The 21691-nt window shown below is 39.4% G+C and overlaps 2 protein-coding genes across 6 annotated transcripts; one reads left to right on the top strand and one right to left on the bottom strand.

Moving 5' to 3' along the window:
• Positions 1–620: 620 nt before the first annotated feature.
• Positions 621–8743, top strand: gatd1 (glutamine amidotransferase class 1 domain containing 1). The gene is made up of 8 exons (XM_023817239.2): positions 621–1156; positions 1396–1472; positions 3174–3279; positions 3435–3542; positions 3737–3828; positions 4109–4202; positions 4376–4487; positions 7285–8743. The coding sequence occupies exons 1-8, from the start codon at positions 1108–1110 to the stop codon at positions 7289–7291; spliced, it is 645 nt and encodes a 214-aa protein (XP_023673007.1). The 5' UTR covers positions 621–1107; the 3' UTR covers positions 7292–8743.
• LOC111846730 (uncharacterized) lies at positions 2129–20715 on the bottom strand. 5 transcript variants are annotated; one of them, XM_023817231.2, is made up of 16 exons: positions 20640–20715; positions 19268–19471; positions 18922–19097; positions 18738–18839; positions 18429–18540; positions 18121–18268; positions 15903–16035; positions 15492–15653; positions 15318–15355; positions 15135–15164; positions 14778–14944; positions 13916–14325; positions 13252–13351; positions 11830–12076; positions 10549–10637; positions 2129–8245 (listed from the first exon to the last, which is right to left on the bottom strand). In XM_023817231.2, exons 2-15 carry the CDS (start codon positions 19382–19384, stop codon positions 10567–10569), a joined length of 2013 nt encoding a protein of 670 aa, XP_023672999.1. In that variant the 5' UTR covers positions 19385–19471; positions 20640–20715; the 3' UTR covers positions 2129–8245; positions 10549–10566. The 5 variants fall into 5 exon arrangements, with proteins under 5 accessions (XP_023672999.1, XP_023673001.1, XP_072554487.1 ...); XM_023817233.2 differs by having other exon boundaries at positions 2129–4671; XM_072698386.1 differs by having other exon boundaries at positions 2129–2737.
• Positions 20716–21691: the final 976 nt, after the last annotated feature.

The following is a 21691-nucleotide window of genomic DNA, read 5'->3' as shown; positions in this document are numbered from 1 at the left end:
TGAAATAATCTATTCAAAATGAACTGAAATATCCAACTGCAGTTCATGAAATTATAGTTCATAACATTTAAAGTTGGATTAAGATTAACTGGTCAAGGAATGCTTCCTATAGCTTTATATTAACATTGTTACCCTGGTAAGGTAATTAGGGCCATTTTGACATGATCCATATGCCTTGTGAGTTAATATTGTAATCTATGTTCTAGTGGTGTAACAGTTCATCGATTCTAAACTATGTATGTCGTCGTTAAATCGTATGTCGGCCTTGACAACCAATCAATCTCTCTCTATATATATATACAGTATATATATCAACAATGAATAAGATTTACTTTTAAATGTAAATGTAATATTTCTACTCTAACTAAAGCAAAGCCCACAGTTTAAAGTAGTCCCAAGCAGCAAATGAAATGCACGTGTACAGCAGAGTTTAATGGTAGAATTTGATCCCATACGTACAGAATTCGGAGTGCGTAAGAATGTAAGCAGTATAATAACAATCACCTCGATGTGTCTAATGCACGAAATAAACACAAATATCAACAAATCATTAATAATGTTTAAGATAAACCACGTTAAAACTAACATACAAACCTCCGCATTTAGCAAACAAGCAGGAGCGGCATAAACTTGCTACTGCTTAGAATCAGTAGCAAAAAAGGGCAGAATACCTGTTTGATGTCTAATTGAAATACATCACATACTTTTCGCCCAAAGAGCCTATATAGCTTACAATCTGATACGACTACATATGTCGCTTTAATTGCTGGTTGTACTTATGAATTTTATAAAGGGTCAACGTTTGACTTCGTTTCTTAATAGTGGATTTGAAACACTGAGCAGGAACCACTTCATCCGTTATTGTTTCCTAGAGGGATGAATAATCAGAGCACACAGGAATTAAAATAGTTTGAAAACGGAATGCACAGCTAGCCAATTGTCATTTATTTATCATTTTGATTTAGGGTATATCAAGCTTGTCCTTAACAGAGATAAATTTATTTTGGCCACTGTTTATTATATACATAGCTAGCCATTTGACTGATCCTCCTAGTCTCTGCAACAGCTACCGCTGCTGTCCAGAGAGCTTTTCAACAGATCTTGAAGATGTCATCTAAACCGACTTGTCTCATAGTGGCAAGTGGTACTCTACATGGTTAGTTTACATACTAAAAAGAAGATCGTGAAATATCCGTAAATTCGTTAGAATTGGTAACGACAGTTCGTTGCTTAAATGTGCCTAGATGTGGTCATGATAAGGGCTATTATAAATAACTATATATTGAATCGGCTATAGCTGTATTTATCTGTGTCAACATTGTAATAGGAATTTAGCCTACTAGCACATCGTCTTGTAACTGGGGTGTGTTACTACATGTTTCCGTCTGTATACAGGAGTGACTGCACAGTCGTTTCTCCAGTCTTTCAGTCTGTGCAGCCCGGTATTTAATTTACAGACTGCGACGCCAGGGGTGAGTGAAACGAAAACCAACACGGCGTAAGAACAATATTATGCTAATACCGGAAACTGTTTTAATGGTCATTGACAATTCACAGCCAACCTCTATTTAATTATAACAGTCTTGATTTTAGTCATTGCTCTTCTTTCTTCCACTTTTTACTATAATGTATCAGTGATATATTGATCTATTTTTAAATGTTGGAAATTAATTAATTTGAGTTGATATTTTTTAATTCTGATGTTGAGAATGTCTTAACTAACCTGTGCAAGTTTCAGCAGTGTAGCTACAGTAAAGCCAGATTCAATAGTACATGAAAAATACACACTCAGTACCAAGCAGGTAACATGGCCATACTCAGGATCAATACATAACATGATTGTTTAAAAAAAATATATACAGTTGTAGGGTGGACATTTAGATATATTAATGATGACAAAACTAGTTTAATGTTCAGCCATTCATCCAGGAGCTTAATCCAGGAAGTGCAGGACACAAGGCAAGAAATACCTTGAATGGAATCCCACCAAGGATAAGCACAGATACAGAGCCAGGTGTGGCTGAACCTTATAGGTGCTAAGTGGCAGTGCTGTGCTCAGTCATCTCTTTGTACATGTGGTAGAAAAATTATAAATCAAGCACTTAGAATAAAAGTCTGGACCTCTTAGTTTGGTGAGTAAAGAAAATCTCTTTTATTCCAGCAAGTTCAGCAAAGCGCTCCCATCACACTCTGGCACTTGGTACCAAGTCACCCCCGGCACACAGAGCAACCAGTAGATAAACCATAACTCCCAGGACTTCTAAGTCCTGATTGGTCATGAAACATCAACAAACTAAGCTGAAACGTATAACAAACACAATTCTCCCGCTCCATTGGTTCACCTTGGTAGCAAGATAAAAATCCACCCATTGTACGGAACTTACTGGAGACAGCCTCGGCTTCTAGACTCTACATGAGATATGTATATAGATATTAATTATATGACATTGAATCACTGTTAATGTTTGGGTGTTCCATTGATTAATGATTAACACATTGACGTATTGTCCCTGAATCGCTGAAAATACATGGTTAACATATGATTAGTATGATTAACATGATGCAATCAATTGCGTAACATATTATATTGACTACTACAACTACTTCAATAAGCTATAACTCTTTGTGCACCAGTTGAGGTGGCTTCGAGTCTCTTCCTGCAAGTGGTTTCTCCTCCCCTTTGCTCCACTGTCTGCCTCTCCAAGGTCCGAGCTTCTGCGGAGCCAACTGCAGGCAGCTATCACAAAGCGAGGTCACATAGTATTCAAAACAATCTCTTCTGGCCTAAGGCCTAAAACATAACAGACCCAATATGCCTCCCCTACTAATGTCCAATTTTACTTCCACATATATGACAAAATAGTATTAGTATGGCTGCATGTTATCACATCACAATATCACATTGCGATATGTGAAATTTCTACAAGTAATATTGTGATATTTATAAAACAAAAAAGGAGAAGAAATTATGCAACATAAACTGTAGCAAACTGAACTTATTGTCTACCAAAAGAGTGTGTCAAAAAAGTTGGTGGTGTTGCCACAAGCTGTCTCAATAGACACGAAGCAGTGCTGTCAAATGCGATATGATTTTTACGCACATCACAGTGATGATGCTGAAATGATACATCACGCAGCACTAAATGTTAGCTTTTCATTTCGTTTGGTTACAGGGAAAATCTATTGACTTTGTTGGGGTGGATGATAGCTCATCCAGATGGATTCAGGAATTCAGTGCGAAGCCATACGCCAACCCAGCAAAATTGGAGTCCATAGATGGTAAACATTGTATTTTTTGCATTAATATTCATACATAGTGTTTTACAACATGATACTCAAGGTTATGTAGCACGTTATATACAGAGGTATGAAAAAGGTGATATCCTTATTAAAAATTAATATACATTGGATATGTTGTATGGTTTGTTTGGCAGGAGCACGTTATCAGGCCTTGCTGATCCCTGACTGCCCTGGTGCCCTCAGTGACCTGGCACATAGTGGATCACTGGCTCGCATTCTTGCTCATTTCACATCCCAGCAAAGTGAGTACTATGGTCTAGGATTTCCTGAACCCAGACAATATGCACTTCAAAATCATTAACAATATATAACAGTCATGCTTTGGCTTCTAAATTCACTGAGTGTGTAATGCTTTGTAATGCTTAGAAGCATGTTGAGGGTATGAGGTTCTTGTACTGGTGGCATGTGTATTACAGTGTGTTACCTCATACCTTAGAACCAGTGTGTGCAGTGGGCCATGGGGTGTCTGCACTGTGCTGTGCCACTGAGGGACAGCGCTGGATCTTCAGTGGCTACAGCCTGACGGGGGTACGTGATATTGGATGTCTGAGACAGGCTGGCTTATGGCTCCAGAGCTATCAGATCAGTTCAGATCTTTTTTAAGGACAAGAATATTTACCCTGAAAATTTGTTCTTTGCACTGTGAAATTAAACATTAAAAAAAATCTGAATTTTAGGATGATTTCACATTTTGGAATTTAACTGGTTTCTCCAAATTAATTCCCCTTTCCTGTCTCAAATAACATTTATTTTTAAATAACTCTTAAGTGTAGTTTGTTACTGTTACATGTTCTGCTGTCTTTTTCAGCCATCTGTGTTTGAGTTAGTGCGGCAGACTGACTTTGCCAAGCTGCCACTTATAGTGGAAGACTTTGTGAAGGACAGTGGTGGCTCTTACACTGGTGAGTCAATCTTCCTGTGAGTATCAGTTGTGCCGTTTCAAGAGTAAACATAGTAAGTGTTGGTTTTAAAGTGATGGTTCCTTTGTAGTGCCACAGTTAAGATAAATAAAAGCAATGCACTGCTAACTTTTGTGACAATAAATTTGACGGTATGAATGTGTCACATTTCACAGCCAGCACAGAGGATGCAGTCCATGTGGTTCTAGATAGACACCTGGTCACGGGTCAGAACCAACAGTCCACTTGGGCCGCAGTAAACAACCTCATTATACTTTTTAATGGAAGGTAAGTGACTTCATGGTCTGTATGCAGAATATGAACAAAACTGTAACCAATGGTTTTCTCTCAGGCCTGGCCTGAGATGAAACCTTTTCCTCTCCCAGTGTGTCACCAACAAACTCTCCTTTGGTTATTCCCCTCTATTTCTTTGTCTTCTTTTTATGGAATGTTGGGGCATTCACTCCCACATCTGGAAAGGAGTGTCAAAATAAAAGTATTCCACATATGCAATGCCAATTCAGAAAAGTAAAAAAAAAAAACTATAGTATTTCCAGTGTCAGCATTTAAAAGATCCCTGCTGGTAATGTCACAGTCAGGATGGTCCCACTTGACCAAAGTTACTTGCATTTTTTTCAACTCCGGACAGTCCTGGGATAAGAAACCTATTCATACTTTGTAATCTGGGGTTTGCAGCAGATGAAATTGGAAGTAAACTACCAAGAAAGAAAAATTAAAGTGTCTATTTATAAACATGTTGTCATAATTTTCACCTTGTTTTACAAGAATTTGTTGGAATTGTATTAGGTATAAGATGGCTTAGATTGACAAATGTGATGTTTTGTAAGTGTCATATTTTAAATTCAAAATAAGTTTGTGCATCCTTTGACTATTCCTTAGTCCTTATATTATTCATGAAATGCTTCTCAAAAACAAGGCCAATATATCCCCCAAGTAGGTACACAAAAATTAAAGAACACAAAACTAGAAAAAATATATTTAAATCTTTCAACTTTATTGCAAGTGACCTACAATAAACAATAGATTTGTATGATAAGATGTATATTTCTGCTAATTTTTTGGTTATTTCTGTCACTTTCTCTCATCTTCGTAACTCTTCCCCTGGATTACATTAAATGATTTTGTTAATTACAGAAATTTTTATAAATATCTGCAAGCAACAATAATGGGGCCAAGCACACATCCAAGGCATAGATGGGATGGAAAGAAATTCAAAAACAGGAAATACAAGATCATGGGAACATAGAAAATATACCACAAACTAACATATTGAAGGACATTTTCAAGAAAACCTGCAACACCAGCAGATCAAGTATGGGAAGTGACATACTGAGTACTGAGACACATTTTTAAGTTGTACCTAAGAGTGATATGGAGACTAACTAGGTACCAGAGGCTTTGTGGGACCATATGGGAGCATATAGGAAGGGCAGCAAAAATTGCTGGCAAAACAGGGACATAATGGCACTGGCAGGGACCAATGCTGACAATCCCCGGTCATAACAACCATTTTTATATGGCCAAAATATCAAAATGTATTAGCTAACACGGGTTTGTGCTCATTGTAGGCCCCCCTCCCCCAGTGGTCAAATGAGACTACATTTTGTGCACATCCCCAGGCTCTGTCCCCAAGTAAAAGTCCTAAATTTGGTTTCAAAACGTCAAAGTATTGCTGAGATATGGTCACACATCCTGATTGGCAGCTTTGCTGCCAATTTCATTTGGCAGTGACGGACAAATGCCTTCGGCAATCAAAAATCCCTCTGATACCTCTTAGGAGCCTTAGGACGAAGGTCTCTGACAAATTTGGTGAAGATTGGACAACATTTTGGCCTGTGGAAAATTTTTGATTGAATCCAATATGGTGGCTGTATCAATTAGGTGGACATGAAATTTCCAATGTTTCAGACTGGGCTCCTCCCATGGCGTCAGGCAACATAAGAATAGTTTTTCTATGTCAAACCCTTCAACAGTTATTAGCCAAAAGGTATTATTATGTATTGCAGCACTCTTTGGTAGTGGAATGACACCCTTTCTGTTGAGCTTGCTCAGAATTGGGTCTCAAGTCCAAATTCCAAATTTGGTTTTGACAAATCAAAGCTTTCAGAAATGTGGCCTCACATCCTGTTTGGTGGCTTTGTCGTCAAATTCATTAGATGATTTCACAAAAGTAGGTTTTTGGAAAAATTCAGATGCTTCATAAGGCCTGATGGAGGCGCTACAAGGATGGATGGATTGACCCCAAATTTGGTGTTTGAATAGTTTGAACTGTCCTCTATCAATGTGCAAAATAAAAAAAAAGTCACCAATCTTTTCTATGGACTGCCATAGACACCCATGGCAGAAGGTATAATAATAATAACAACAATAACAATAATAATAATATTATTACAATAGGTGCCTACGTCCCTACAGCTAACTGATTACAATACGTGCCTACGTCCCTACAGCAAACTGATTACAATACGTGCCTACGTCCCTACAGTGCATGGGCCCTAATAAAACAGTTATACAATGAAGTTGTATAATTTTGATTCTGTTTTCAAATTAATATTAAAAATGAGACAATATTGCTGTGTTGCAGTAATGACTTTGTGAAACCCGTATCTGTGATGTGTTAGCTCTACATTAATTAAAGGATTCAGTCTGTAAATATTTATGATTTTAAGTTTTAATTTTAGGTGCAATAATGATTAATCACAGAAAACTGTGCAGTTACTTAGTGAATTCTTTGATCGATTTTAGAAATGTTTACAAATTATATCAAATACACCACTGTTGACAGTATATAGAAAATGGAGAACAGGAAATTGCTACCCGGATCGGGAACATCTCCCAAGCACTGCACCCTGTTTTATTGACAGTATTATGAACACACCAGCATTGTTTTTGGTTTGGTGTCAAACATGAATCACAGGGCAGAATTACAATCTCATTATATTGTCATGTACAATGACAATAAAGAACTGAATCTTTAAAATGTCAGGTTATGCTACCAAAATGTGCTTTCGGCTTGTTCTGCAGCATGACTAATGACAATGCTGTCTCTTGGTTTGGTTTTCAGGAAGTAACAGCGACTGTGTGGAGCACCGCTCTATTTCTGCTCCGGTTCGAATTTCCTGTGTATTTATCCATCTGTCACCGCGGCTGTCTGCTGTCAGAACATCTGCTCTCATTTGCTATGGATCTTCCAGAAATAGATCTAGACAACTGATGGATTTTGTCTCAGTTAAAATGATTACTTTTCTGATTTACACAGTATAGAAAATCTTCATTGTTTATTTCTCCTTCACTCTCCTACACTTTTTAATAGATCATTTTTTTGTTAGGCCTATATTTATATTCATCCAGCTTCGTTAACTGTTTACCTAGCAGAGGGTCACGGTGAACTTATTCCAGGAAGCACAGGGTGGAGGACACTATGAACAGGATGCCAGTCCATCACAAGACACGCACACACAGGTTTGTAGTTATACTGTATGTTTGAAGGGACTCTCCATTCATTTCTATAGGGGAAACGACCTTAACCCCTACCCAGCCCTAACCTTAACTATAAGCAACCAAACAAAATAGGAGGCTTTTTTAGCTTTTTCTAATTCTCAGAAAACCTGAAAAATGGTCCCCACAATGTCAAAAGTAACATGTTTATATCACAATGTGGGTACATTTGGTCCCCACAACGTAATATAAACCGAATCCACACACACACAGCCATGGGTGGGAACTGAACATGCAACCCAGGAGAGCCGTAGACCCACTCACTGAAGTGCCATGCCTTAATTCTAAAGTGCAATATTTTGGTATAGGTACAAGGCAGGATAAACAATGACTTTTAAGAACCTTTAATTTTATTCATTAAACCTCCCCAATTAACTCGAGTCATAATATGTTGGGCTGATACTGACAATTATAAATAATATTATGACCAGTGTAGAATAGTTACAGATTTTTGCAAGAACATAAAATGTATAACTGAAAGATTGGTGCAAGATGGTTTCCTGTTCAGGATTGGCTGGGGCACATGTCTGAAAGAGTGCAATAAAAGAACATGCGTGATGTAAAATTACCAGCATATAAGAAAGAAAAAGTCTTACTTTGGTGTGTAATTTTTCATTTCTAAGCAATAACATTTGTCCAGATGTTATGTAACAGTTAATGGATGGTAAACCATGTATTAGACATTTTTAAATGCACATCAGCTGAAGCAAAGAGCCACCTATTGCACAGAGGGGTGTGTTTAAAAACATATAATGCAAAACACGGAGAGCGCTATTCCAGTCACTACACGTTCGGCTTACACATTTGTATGAAACAACATTGTTTTTATGTTTTGAAGCTGAAAATATTAGCAAAGCTAATTTCTTTGACCAGTGGTTAAACATTTTTTTTTAGACGTGATCCAAGCCACCATTGTTAATTTGAAAAATATCTGTTGTTAAACCCAAAGGCCAGCCATGAGTTTGAAATTTCCTATTTAATTCCTAATCCTGTGACAATAAAGTTCAAAAAAGTTTGGGATTACATATCCATGCAAAGTTATTGCTGAAATATTAGTAGATGATCTGAAGCGTTTTTGGCTTATAAATGTGAAAATAATGTACAGACTTGGAAAAAAAAGTACGAACGTTTAAGCCAATGTGCAGTAACAGTGGTGTAAGTGTGGAGAGATTCTTTGCCTGTGCAGCCATAAATTATCCCGCTTATACCATGGCTAACGAACAAAAAAAATAATAATACAATAAACTAGTGTTGGTTAATTTTTCAGAAGAAAATTATTATAATTATCATTTTATAATGTTCCAATATGTTCTTAAAAATGTAATCCCTATAAGGATAGAACGTCTGGACAGGCTGCTCACTGGAAGCAGCAAATCTTAAGTTACCATAGAAACCCATCAACAGAGTAAAGAGTCACTGGTTTTTAATACACTGCCCGGGCAAAAAAGGTCACCATTTGAATTTAAATTAGCAAATAATTAAAACTAAGACTGGATCATTATTTCAGCTCAGCTAAATTATGCAGCAATAAGGTGAAGCCAGCTGAGTACCTGAATCTACTGAATGGCCAGGTTACACCTCCATCCAGAAACAATGGATTTTTTCTTCCCTAAAGGCATGGGTATATTCCAGGGTGAGAATGCCTGTGGCCCAAATCCAGCCAGAAGAGGGAGTGGGAGACCATCGACACAGACCTCGTCCACTTGCTAGAAGGGAGCAGTGGAAAGAAAGCTGGAGAAAATAGGAACTATCATTTATAACTATGGCATAGAGAGATTTGAGGTAAATGAACACAAAGAGAATGCAGAAAGGTTCTACAACCCAACCCAACCCAAGTCCAGGAGGCAGCGGGAGATTGATAGACTAGTGAGGGAATAAAGACGACTGAGAAAGCAGTGAAGGAAGGGCACAGGTAAAAAGGGAAGGTACTGATGCACTGCAGGCTGCTTCTACAGGGATTCCTGCAACTTAGTTAAAAGCCTCTTTAGCGTGGAAAAGAATACCCATAGCAGTCCTGGAGGACATACAAGGCCCCCCACATCCACATGGAGCAAAGTGGAGAGTATTATAAAACAGGCAAGATCAGCTTCAGCTCCTGGGCCCAACGGCATTTAATACAGGCTCTATAAGAACATGCCTCTGGAAGCTATAATAAAGAGGCGGTTTGGATTGCCATGGTGACCAGCTGTCCACGAGACACAGACCCAGGTCTGATCAGGCTGTGATGGGCCCTGCCTCAGCAGAGGCTGCCTTAAAAGGCCGAAATACCCAACAATGCAGAGGTGCGCAACTGATAATGTGTCCTCGTGGTCTGAAAGTGGCCTGGTGGCCATCTACAAACGACCCAGAGAATTGTAGTGCCAAAACAATAGGGATTGTAACATCCAATCCTTCTTTTGAAATCTTTGGAAACAGTGCCATGACAAATGTGTGCCATAATCAAAGCAAAAGCAGTCCAACAAAAAATTCAAATGACGACTTTGGCCGGGCAGTGTGTCATCATGTTTAATAAAACATTAAAAGTCATGGTATAAGCATATATATTGTAAGGACATTTATTATTGATTTCAATGCAGTGACTTCAGTTTGTTCTTTTTTTGTTCTTACTGCCATAAAGGAAATACCTTGCTGACAATGTATATTAGTAATCTTTAGACAGTATTGTTCTGTTGATGCCTCATGTTTAACACATGCATACATTGTAAGGTATTCTTTAATATGAGTATTTAATTCGGTCTATATGCTAACTGTTTTTTGGCCTCAGATGGGGAAAAATACCATTAATTCTTCAATAACAGTTGAGAAAAAGACCAACAGGACATGTACTTACTGGGCAGCTGAGACAAGGTCACTCAGTAAGAAGCATGCAAATCGTTGCCAGAGCTATGATGGTGACACTGACCGGGTTCCCTGCTGGAGCTGCAAGACAGATGGGACATTCAGTGGATACATGTATAAACTGGGGCTTCTGTGCTCACTGTCTCTTTGACCTGAAAGTAAGAAAAAGCCTGATCTTAATCTAGCTCACTAGCGATGTAAGAATTGCATGTGCATAACATGCAATGTTGGTATTAATATCGCACAACATCCAGCCCTATAAAATACTACAGCCATTTTTTGAATTCAGTGCAAAATACCCCGCCCCGTGTTGTCATGTCAGTCAGCACCAGTACCAGTTTTTATGCCAGTGGAAAACCAGCACCTTGTAGTACTTTTGGTTCTCCAAGAAAGTAAAATACCTGGTGTGGTGGACGGAACACTCATTTGAAACTGCTCCAGAACAGACATGAGAGCTACTGTGGTGTCCTGGAAATCTTGACCAGTTACAGCCGCCACCTGTTGCAAGTGTTCTAGGAGCCAGTCTAATTTAATTACAAATTCCTCTCAGTGTCACTTTCTACCTGCTGAAGAAGAGAGGATATTTCTTGCCTAAATGTTGCTCTAAAAGACATTCTGAAGTGAGGTAGTAGCCCATTAACGGGCATAGCTGGGGTGCAGTGGCTGTGGCCTCATCGATTAGATCTTAAGCGATTGTCCTAGTCTGTTTTCTGAGACCGTGCCCCCCCACTTGATAGAGAGCTGTGATTAGATAGTGATTACATTTCCTGGTGGCAAGATTTCAGCATATACTTTTCAAAAATGAAAATGAGCTGATGCAGCAGAGCAAAGATGGCCATTGCACTTTGGTGTGATGTGGCACAATTTCATCTATAAATTGTCTATAATGTACACCCTTGTAGTTGTTTTTATGGATGGTAATAGAGCAAGATGCAAATCAGTGAAATGATTGTTTTATTGTTCATTGTGGCATGTTCTTTTCACGACACTGACTGAAATGCAATGTCTCTTGTTCATCACATTTCCACATAGCACGGTTTCTGTATGCTGCGCAATGTTATACAATACATTGAATTGATTGATTCAAGCTGACACAAAATCTGCTCCATAGTTTAGAGTGTTTAGCTTAAGTGCATGTCCTTGGACAAAGGGGAAAAAAACTCTACACACAAAGAGGGAAGAAGTCGAGATTTAAGCTCCCAGCCTGGGAGGAATGAGTATTGATTGAACCTATTTGTGCTCAGGTTAGCGTTAATGTTCGAGTATTGCTTACCATGTGACAGCATGGTGGTCTTTGTGCTGGTTATGGCCTGGGTCACAGGCACAGCATTTACTGGTGTGATGGCAGGACTTTGGGTAGATGGGGAGTTGACCAATGAGATGGGGGCTGAGTAGATGGTGTAGTCGCGGGTCACCAGGGTGTCAAGCAAAACGTCCTGCTTGGCTTGTTTACAAAGTGATGGGCAGGTCTGAGAGGCCAGAATGCTGATACACAGATGTACCACACACCTTACATACATCTAGGGGAAAACATAGAGGGTTGGAGTGAGGGTTGGGGTAGGCTATCACAAGAAAGTAACACAAGATGTACATATATGTATACCTGAAACGCGCAGCTGTAAAGTACAGTGGTACCTCAGTTCTCAAACTCATTAGAACTCTAATTTCTTAAAAGTCGAACCAACCAGTTCTAAAAAAAATTACCTAGAACTCTGAATCTCAGAAGTAAAACAGTGAACGCCGACCTAAGATAACTTGCATGCGCAGGGAAATGAGTCACGCGGCACGTCTCTCAGCGGAAACAAAGGGTAAAGCTTCAGTCTCAGCCTCGCATTCGCTGTGATAGCATCGTGCATGTTTACACTAACTGAATACATATATTTAGACAGTAAAAATACATTTAGACAATGATAAACAGTAACGGTAATTATTATTATATAATAGAATACACTTAAAAATAAAGATTTCTTATTCATTATTTTAATAATAATAATAAACCATTAATACGTTTAATTATAATAATATTGTTGTGCCGAGCGGGGATTCCACGCGGGGCTAACAAGGGGGCGTGGCACACGGAAGGAGCGGACGATCGGGGCAGGACACTTTGTTTTTTTTAACTGTACACATTGTTTGGATAGATTTATTTCCTTACTCTACAAATGACTGTTTTGATAAATGTGCTTAGATGTGTTTAGTACAGTATATGCTCTTCTTGTTTTATCCGATTCATTTTGTGTTTAAATGCTTAAAAAAACATATTTGGCTGTATTTTTTTAGGGCCAGGAACCAATTAATTGGTTTTCAATTATTACTTATGGGGAAAATTCGATCACAACTCGAACTTTTTAGGATTCGATCTGGAGTTCTGAACGGTACCAAGTTCTGAGGTACTGTACCACTGTATGTCACGATGGATTTTTACCGATTTTTTTAGCCCTATTTATGCAGATTTAGGTAAATGTGTATTGTACTGTGTTGTTTCAGTTCCGTATTGCTAAGATTATAACTGACGATCAGAGACATAACTTGATTTTTTTGTGTCCTTTTTAAATCTTAGTTTTTTCAAACAATAAATTTTCAGTGCTTTTGAGATCAGATGTAAAAAATACGGTTAGAATGTAAAAAAAAAAAATATTGGGAATTGGTAGCATTTTGTGAATTAGAACAAAGAAAATCAAGAAAAAAAACATACCACCGTTCCTTCTATATTGAAGGAAGCTAAGTTCATTTCGTATATATTCACTTTGGGGTCACTGGATGCCAATTCCATTATTCCACTGTTATTCATGCAGCTGAGAGAAAAACAGGCATTATAAGTGTTTATCCATTAGTGTGGTTTATGAGGAATGTGGGATGATGCAGTATGTGCATGTGAAAAGTCCCCAAATAGATGGCAAATAAAACGATCTCAGGGGTGCCATAAAGAGGGAAAGTCAGGATGGATTCTAAAAAATGTGGAACATAATTGGATTGGTCTGGTTTAGGGGCCCAATATGCTATGCTTTCATTGGGTCCAAAATTTCTAGCAGCATCCCTGTTTCATTCATAAACTAGCCTAATTAAAATCGTCTTTCCAGATTTCTTTTGTTTAACACACCACCAAAGACTAATCGAGCCTCTGAATCTTGGAAACCTTTACTCCCCAAGAAACCCATATGTCATTCCCACTCCCCTAAACAATCTGTAAGACTTGGCAAATATTTACTGGATACTATAAATGTATATTTCTACATGTAAATTCCAGTTGTTAATAAATATCCATATAAGTGAATGAGACAAGTGCATGGTTGTACTGAGTAAATCGTGTTACTTGTGACAGCAAATGTTTTTAGCTGGAAATAAGCAGGCATACTAACCCTTCCTCTATAATGGGTTGAGTGACTTCAAATGTAGCTGTGCTCGACAGAACACACGTCCCCACAATCAGCTCAGCATGGCCCACGGTGCTATTGGAGTAGACATACATGTCCAGGACATCCACCCTGCCTGCACGCTGGACAGAGGCCCCGGCTCTTCGCTTACGGGTCTTCATCTTTGTCCCCAAACTCAGGGGCCCTTCACCAGGTCTGTAGAACTCCATGCTGAAATGAGGAATGCCGAAGGTCTCCTTCTCTGATGGTAGGCTTACGAGCTGGGGGTTATCTCTGACCAGACTCTCACGGAAGCGACAGGCCAGCGAGAGAACAAATGAGGGATGGCGGCTGATGGTAGACAGAGGATGCACAGTCTGTAATGTATTTGTGTAAATCAGCTCTGAGCCTGAGTGCTGCGGGGATATGAAGACACACCATGCAAGCATGAGGAGAACAGTGAAATAAAATGATGTCTGACATTCAACAGTAACTATATTGAGATGACAAAATGTTAGTTGCCAAGTATGAGTCAGTTTCTTATATGGAATCATGAGATATGAAGCAGAGGACTCCCTGGACTGGATATCAGTCCATCACATCACACGTGCTTGTGTCATCACACACTGATAGCAGCTTAAAGCCATAAGTTCACAAACAGTGCAGCCTTTGCATACAGACAGACAGACCTAGATGATCTGATTTTATAACTACAAATGTGCAAGGCAAAAATACTCCCCACTGGGCCATACTGGCAAACTTTAGTATTTTTTACATCAAACTATTTTGACACCCTTTGAGACGTTTGCGCAGATTGTCAGGAAGCTCAAGATGTCTTTATCACACAAAAAAGAAACAGTGATTCTACCACAACTTTGGTACCGCATCCTGTCAAAGAGATCACTGCTGTCACATGGGTGTCGTTGTAGGAAATGGGGCAGGATGGATGATTGAGTTGAAGGTCCGTAAATGAAAGGTGAGGGAGAGAAGTCACTGGAAGTATAAGATGCATTTCCTTTTTCAAGCAAAGCAGCACTGTATGGAGATGGAAAGACATTTTCACCATCTATGAGCAGCAAGTTCATATTGTACAGCTGATAAGTATACAAGTAAAGGAAGGCAATAGCTGTGATATAAATGTACAGGTTGTAATAATCTAAGTATTTTCCTAGTAAATACACATTGAGGGTGATTCAGTGTAAAGTAAAACTGGTGCTTTGGGTACCTGTGCCACTGGGTAAAATATCCATAGGCTCTAACAGAGATGAAAACCAGAAGGAGATGGTTAGTGTGATTAGTCATCATTTATATTTCAATAAAACTGTTTTTCATCAGAATTCATCGATGAGTGGAGATCAAATAAAAAGTCATGCCAAACAAATAAAAAATACAATAGAGATTCTCTTACTTTGGTCAATCCATATACATCTGATGTCAGACTGTGAGCTGATCACAGAAACAAAGGTTTGTTCATTTTTAATTTTACTTTAATATAAAATATTAATACTACCATGTTAACAGAATTAATGCAATGAAAGGAGCTACCCAGTAAATATAAAAAACAGTTAAGATGGTGTCATACCTCTCAGTATTTGCAGTAAAACAGAGAGGTAGCAGCTGAGGGAGCTGATTTGGGGCTCTGACCCAGATGATATTGATCGATGCCTCAGCACCTGCATTCTTACCACTTTCAAGTGGCGACACCCAGAGGCCAGGAGGACCAACAACAGCTATCTCTGAGACGCTGAAAAAATAAGGGAGATGAACATACACATAAAGATATTGTAAACAGCAGCTCGAGTTACATTTATATGCATTTATAACATATACAAATACAGAGTAATATACACGATTCTTAAAATTGTTTACATTGCTGAATGTATCAGTGATATTTCTGGACACCTTTTGGATGATCTTTAACTGTTTAAATGTGAGCACCATTCAGAATTAAGAATGAGATTAAATGAATAGCGATGAGAGTGTCTTTCCTCACACATCAGTTTCTAACTGAGCAGTGACTGTTATGTTGATTTCCTCAAAGGGCAACACTGTGAACTGAAACCCATCTGGCGGAGTTTGTTCTGTAAATACAGGAACGGCTGTGCAGGGTCCCAGCCCAGCTGTCACTGAAAGACAGAGAGGCAGTTAGACTACATTCTTATAGGGGTACACTCACATGTACAACTGTACAAGATAAACAAAGACTGTGAGTGAAATTAAACACATTCCGGTAACTTTTCAAAAGTTCTCCATGTATCCAAATGTTCCACACATTTTATCAATATCATGTTTTTTTTTATTTTTCATTGAAATGGATAGATTGCTTTTAATGTATCATTTCTGCCTTATGGAATCCATTTAAGGCAGGGGTTCCCAAACTTCTTCACCTGGGGACTCAAAAGGGACATTTGTCATCTTCCTGGGACCCAAGCCCATATATAAATACCCCAAAGAAATATCACTACATGTTAAGGATATATAAAAAATACACAAAGAGCCAAAAGTTGAACATACAAACAATATTCTTCAATTAAATATTTTCTTTAAAAAAAACTTGGTTTTAATTTTATTATTTGTATTGCTGTTGATGATAGTTAATGAACCCCTCTACAAACCCCTCCTCTACAAACCCCCCCTCTACAAACCCCTCCTCTACAAACCCCCCCTCTACAAACCCCTCCTTCTTCTTTCAAAAAACAAAACAGACACAGTGGAGGATCTGACATATCGATGACAATGCGGATTCATTTATGATTCAAGACAAAACATGGCCAGCATTGAACAATTATAGCATCCTATATGCTTCCTCACCTCCCACCCATACTCAGAAGGTGGATAGTTCTTGGACTGGTTTTTACTTTCTGGACCTGAACTATCCACTTCTGCACATAATAAAGGCTGAACAATTAACTGCATTTATAACTGCTATTGACATTACCACCAAGATTGCATGTACCGATATTCAGTGCAGGTCCAACCCTGACAATAAATAACCGGGGGCGGGGGATTTGCCTGAAGATTGACAGTGTCGTGTCTGGGCAACTTTACCTTTCTCCCCACTTACGAGTGACTCAGCCCAATTGTAAATCCTGGGGTGCGTTTCCCGAAACATTCTTAATGCTACATCGCTTGCAAGTTCTACCTTAAGTTGTCTCTTAACAATTGATCAAAAAAAGGCCTGTGATGTGATCTACTTAGATTTCCAGAAGGCCTTTGATGTTGTCCCCCACAAACGGCTCTTACTTAAGCTCAAAGCTGCAGGGATTTTAGGAACTGTAGCAGCTTGGATCGAAAACTGGTTAACTGACAGGAAGCAGCGGGTAGTTACAGTGGGCCTGCTTTCATAGTGGGGTACCGCAGGGTTCAATTTTAGGGCCACTATTGCTCCTAATTTACATTAATGATATTGACACCAATACAAACAGTAAACTGGTCAAATTAGCAGACAAAACTAAGGTGGGTGGTGTAGCAGATACTGATCTAGCAGCACAGAGGCTACAACGGGATCTTGATTTAATTAGCGACTGGGCTGATACCTGGCAGATGAAATTTAACACAGATAAATGTAAGGTAATCCATGCAGGGAGCAGAAATATAAAGTACAGATATGGTTCCACTGAAATAAAGGTAGCTGATTATGAGAAAGACCTCGGTATGTATGTTGATGCTTCCATGTCCCACTCTCGCCAATGTGGGGAAGCAATAAAAAAAGGCCAATAGGATGTTGGGTTACATCTCTAGGTTGTGGAATTTAAGTCAAGAGAGGTGATGCTACGATTATGTAATTCCTTGGTAAGACCCCACCTAGAATATTGTGTGCAGGTTTGGTCACCATACCTTAAAAAGGACATTGCTGCCTTGGAAAGGGTGCAATGTAGGGCTACAAGAATGATTCCTGGTCTTATGAGGAGAGGTTAGCTAAGCTGAATCTGTTTAGCCTCATGCAAAGGAGACTAAGGGGGAACATGATCCGGGTATATAAGATTGTAACGGGTCTGGATGCTGTTCAGCCAAATGGCTACTTCAATATTAGTTTAAATACTAGAACTGGTGGCCATAGGTGGAAATTAGCAGGAGAACATTTTAAAATGGATTTGAGAAAGCACTTCTTTACTCAGCGTGTAGTATGTATGGAAAATACCAGTGACCTACACCGTACACTTCATAATAAAACTTTGATCCCTTGAATCGCAAACTCAGGGGCGTAATACCTGTGATGGACAGGTGGAGGGGAGTGGCGCTCAGTGCTGTAGTATTGTCATGGATGCCTTCAAGGCCAGTTTTGGGGAAATCTTCCACTGTAATCTTCACTTCATACTGACCCTGATCCCCCCCTCCACTGTAAGACAGCAGACAGTCCTGCCAAAAGAAGAGGAAATGAGTGAGCTTTAAGGGACTGGAGTGGTGAAACCTTGGGAGAAGAGGAGTATACGAGGGCGAGATTAGGCATGAAACGAAAGACATTTTGAAGATCCTGACACCAGAGTGCCCTGAACATCACAGAGCTCCCCTTGCTCACCTGACTGAGCTGCAGGAATGTGGGCGCTGTTTCCGCAAAGCGACAGCAGACCTGGTCACCGTCTGCGTCTTTCACACTCAGGGCAATATGGCGAGCGCATCCTGTACTGACCCTGTCAAAGAGGTACAGAGACATTGGCCTCGTGCTGCTGTCTGCAAACATCTGCGCTACAAATAAGTATCCTGGTGGATATTTAAAGACCTGTCTAAGGGTAACTTATTGTATAGCATATGTAGAGTGGGCTGTATACTATGTGTCTGTCAGTAGGACCTGCAGAAAAACTGATAATGTTTTATTAGCATGTCGTACCTGAGAGGAGGCGGCAGAGCCACAGTGGGGGCTTGGTTTACAGCATGGGTGCCAGGGTGAACAGACGGTCCTGACCATATCTGTAGGGTCTCATTAACATCCCTGTGCAAAGAGAAAATGGGCCAGTAATATTTTACTGGTTTTATAGCAAAAGGTAGGCCAACTGTGTTGGTCAGCCACATACCCCACATTAATGGTAGACGTGTAGATGCTGGGCGTCACATTCTGCCACTGACAGAGACACCAGCCTGGAGCAGGAAACAGGCCCTGGAGCGGGGGAACATAGTCTGGCCCAGTGTCTGCCATTTGTGGGAGTGAAGGACAGGGCAGAGGTGCCAGTATGCTGTACAGGGCCATCATCTGTGTAAGGAGGCGCATATCAGTCCATCTCAATTGTATTTCTGATCATTCATTCACGGGAGCACAATACTTTAGATTTTTACGGGACAGAAAATGTTTTACTTTAGCTTGGAGGGTATTAAGACCATAGAAGTTCATGTGATGCTGAAGTTCACAGCAAGGTGATTCACCTGTGTGCCATCCTTGTTTCCCAGGGGCATTGTGTTGACCACTGTGCCCAGAGAGGTGGACTCACAAACTTTGCTCAACATGAGAGCCACTAAAGTGACTCGCACTGGCAAATACATCTGGACTGCGTTCCAGCACACTGACAGCTCTATGGAATAGGATAGGTCTGACGGAGGACCCTGGATTACAGGGCAGAAGAAAAACTTCTTGGAAGGAAAAACAGAGACATATTGCTTCAGTGACAAGGACATGTTTGTAAACCCTACCAAACCCACAGCCCCAGCTTCACCATTTTGTCTCTCTGCTTATTCATATATGGTGAAATGGCAATATTAATAGCTAGTGCTGCTCAAGGCATTCTGCAGTGTGAGGAATGCAGCCTATCATTCCTAAAACAGGTCTAACACTTCATGTCCCTGTTTGCTTAATCGATAAATAAGAAAATTAATCTAATACGAATAAGTACAATTATTTTTGATAATAGATTGACATCTGTTCATTTATGTGCAGTAAACATAGAACTGTAAATAGGAATATAATATAGTCTTAGTTCTTGTAGTTTGCACACTAACCCAACGCAAAGAGGAATATATTTCTGTTGCTCATCTTAATCCTTGTCACCAAGGGCATAGGAGAGGGTTTGATATTGGGGGGGGGGGGATAAATTTAATGAGTTAAATACAAAGATCCAGGTGCAGACTAACCATTGCGAAGTAGGCAGATCTTTCTTCCCCAACCCTGGCATTATATAATCTATATACCAGGGGTGCCCAACCCATCGGTCAATCGCAGGAGATGATTAATGGGTAATGCTTTAGTTCATTGGTGGCCAACTGGTTGATTGTAATCGGCAAAATATACCAAGGGGAACCCCCCAGTTGGCGGCAAATTCTTGGACTTGCCTTTTTGTTGTCAGTCCACCTCTGCAAATTAAATATTGGGGGTTCCCGTCCCCCAGTTCCCCCAGTTCCAATGCCCCTGAGCATTACTAGTACAGAATTTTTAATATTCTAAATAAATATTATCAATCAAACAACCATAACTAGGAATTTCTTCACTAAACAAGACACACTCACACTAGTCAAGAAAATTAAGTGTTCACATGTGGAAGCAGAACCACATCTTTTTACAGAACCTGCTAGGAAGATGGCCGGATGGATCTGGCACATTGATATTAAATGTATTGTTTTTAGTGTTCGAGCATGACGTTCTTGCTCATTTTACATAAATAAATTAAACGAATCCATGAGTATTTATCAGCATCTAGCGATAAAACATCACAGAGGTATTATCTGTACTAATGCCATGATAATGATTTTATCAGCACCATTTCCTGTTGTGATATTATGACATTGTATTATATATTTATCCTACCTGGAAAAAGCCCAAGATGAGTGCAATCTATGAGAGTTGAGTCGTACTGCTGCTAACAATGTTGTGTTCCATTAGGGCTCCTTTTTTAAAATAAAATTAAAAAAAACAATAACACATTCTTCCCTCTTTCTTTTTATAGCTGGAATGCTTAAGGGAGGAGTCAGGCAATTTTGGTATACAATGAAAGAGGCAGAACGTGACTAACCAGTGAGGGAAAAACATGGCATTTCTATGATATGGGAAGGGCATAAGTGTATAATATCACTTGTATAATAATTTTATGGGGATCTCTTTATTTTTATGGTGTATTTAATTTCATTTGAGGGTGTGTGCATTTCTCAGCCACTGTGTTGATGTTCTGCAGTATCCGCATGAATGCTCAGAGGTGGCCATATTGGTTATAAATTCTTCTGTGCCTGATTGAATGTTCTCATTTTCATATTTATTTATTATGTGCTTTTATATAAAATAACATACATTTGAGAAATCAGGGTCAGACAGTCCCTAAAACAATTTAGGGCTTGGTCAGGAACCCAACAATGAAATCGTGCTTGTCAAGCATGGGATTTGAACTGGCAACCTTCTGATCAGAGCACAACCATCAGAAACACATACCACTCCCACTTTTTTCTCCGCTCACCCACTGCGTACAGCCAACAGAGATCATTTGTCATACCTAAGTATGAACAATGCCAAGTGGAATTTCTGAAATCCACCTAAACCTGAACTGCTCAACTTAAACTTCCTGCTTGTCTTTTTTTCAGATGTCAAAAACAATAGAAGATGGAGTGCCAAGTGTCAAGTGCTCATTTTCATGCACAAAAATGCATTCTGTTTCACGTGAAGGATTATTCATTGACGAAATCAAGTACCGCCTTGCCACATTTTGTCCACAGAAAGACAAACCCAGTTACATTTTGTCCATGAAAGCATGAAGACGTCACTTTCTTTCGTAAACAGAAATCAAAAGGAATGATTCACTTTATGCACAAAACTGATGTCAGCACCATGCATTTTGTGGAGAGAAGGCTGAATGTACATGAAAAGTATTG

The sequence above is a fragment of the Paramormyrops kingsleyae genome, chromosome 13 (genome assembly GCF_048594095.1).
Source record: "Paramormyrops kingsleyae isolate MSU_618 chromosome 13, PKINGS_0.4, whole genome shotgun sequence".
Taxonomy (NCBI): domain Eukaryota; kingdom Metazoa; phylum Chordata; class Actinopteri; order Osteoglossiformes; family Mormyridae; genus Paramormyrops; species Paramormyrops kingsleyae.
Note: the sequence above shows the minus strand (reverse complement) of the source record. Positions and strands in the feature narration are given on the sequence as shown.

Excerpts from the sequence above, each read along its gene's own strand:
- gatd1 (XM_023817239.2), top strand. The coding sequence starts at position 1,108 with ATGTCATCTAAACCGACTTGTCTCATAGTGGCAAGTGGTACTCTACAT. Across the intron at positions 3,280-3,434 it reads AAAATTGGAGTCCATAGATG|GAGCACGTTATCAGGCCTTG; the intron begins GTAAACATTGTA and ends TTTGTTTGGCAG. Across the intron at positions 3,829-4,108 it reads GTGGCTACAGCCTGACGGGG|CCATCTGTGTTTGAGTTAGT; the intron begins GTACGTGATATT and ends TGTCTTTTTCAG.
- LOC111846730 (XM_023817231.2), bottom strand. The coding sequence starts at position 19,384 with ATGTATTTGCCAGTGCGAGTCACTTTAGTGGCTCTCATGTTGAGCAAA. Across the intron at positions 18,840-18,921 it reads ACGTCTACCATTAATGTGGG|GGATGTTAATGAGACCCTAC; the intron begins GTATGTGGCTGA and ends CTCTTTGCACAG. Across the intron at positions 18,541-18,737 it reads GCTCTGCCGCCTCCTCTCAG|GGTCAGTACAGGATGCGCTC; the intron begins GTACGACATGCT and ends CCTCTTTGACAG.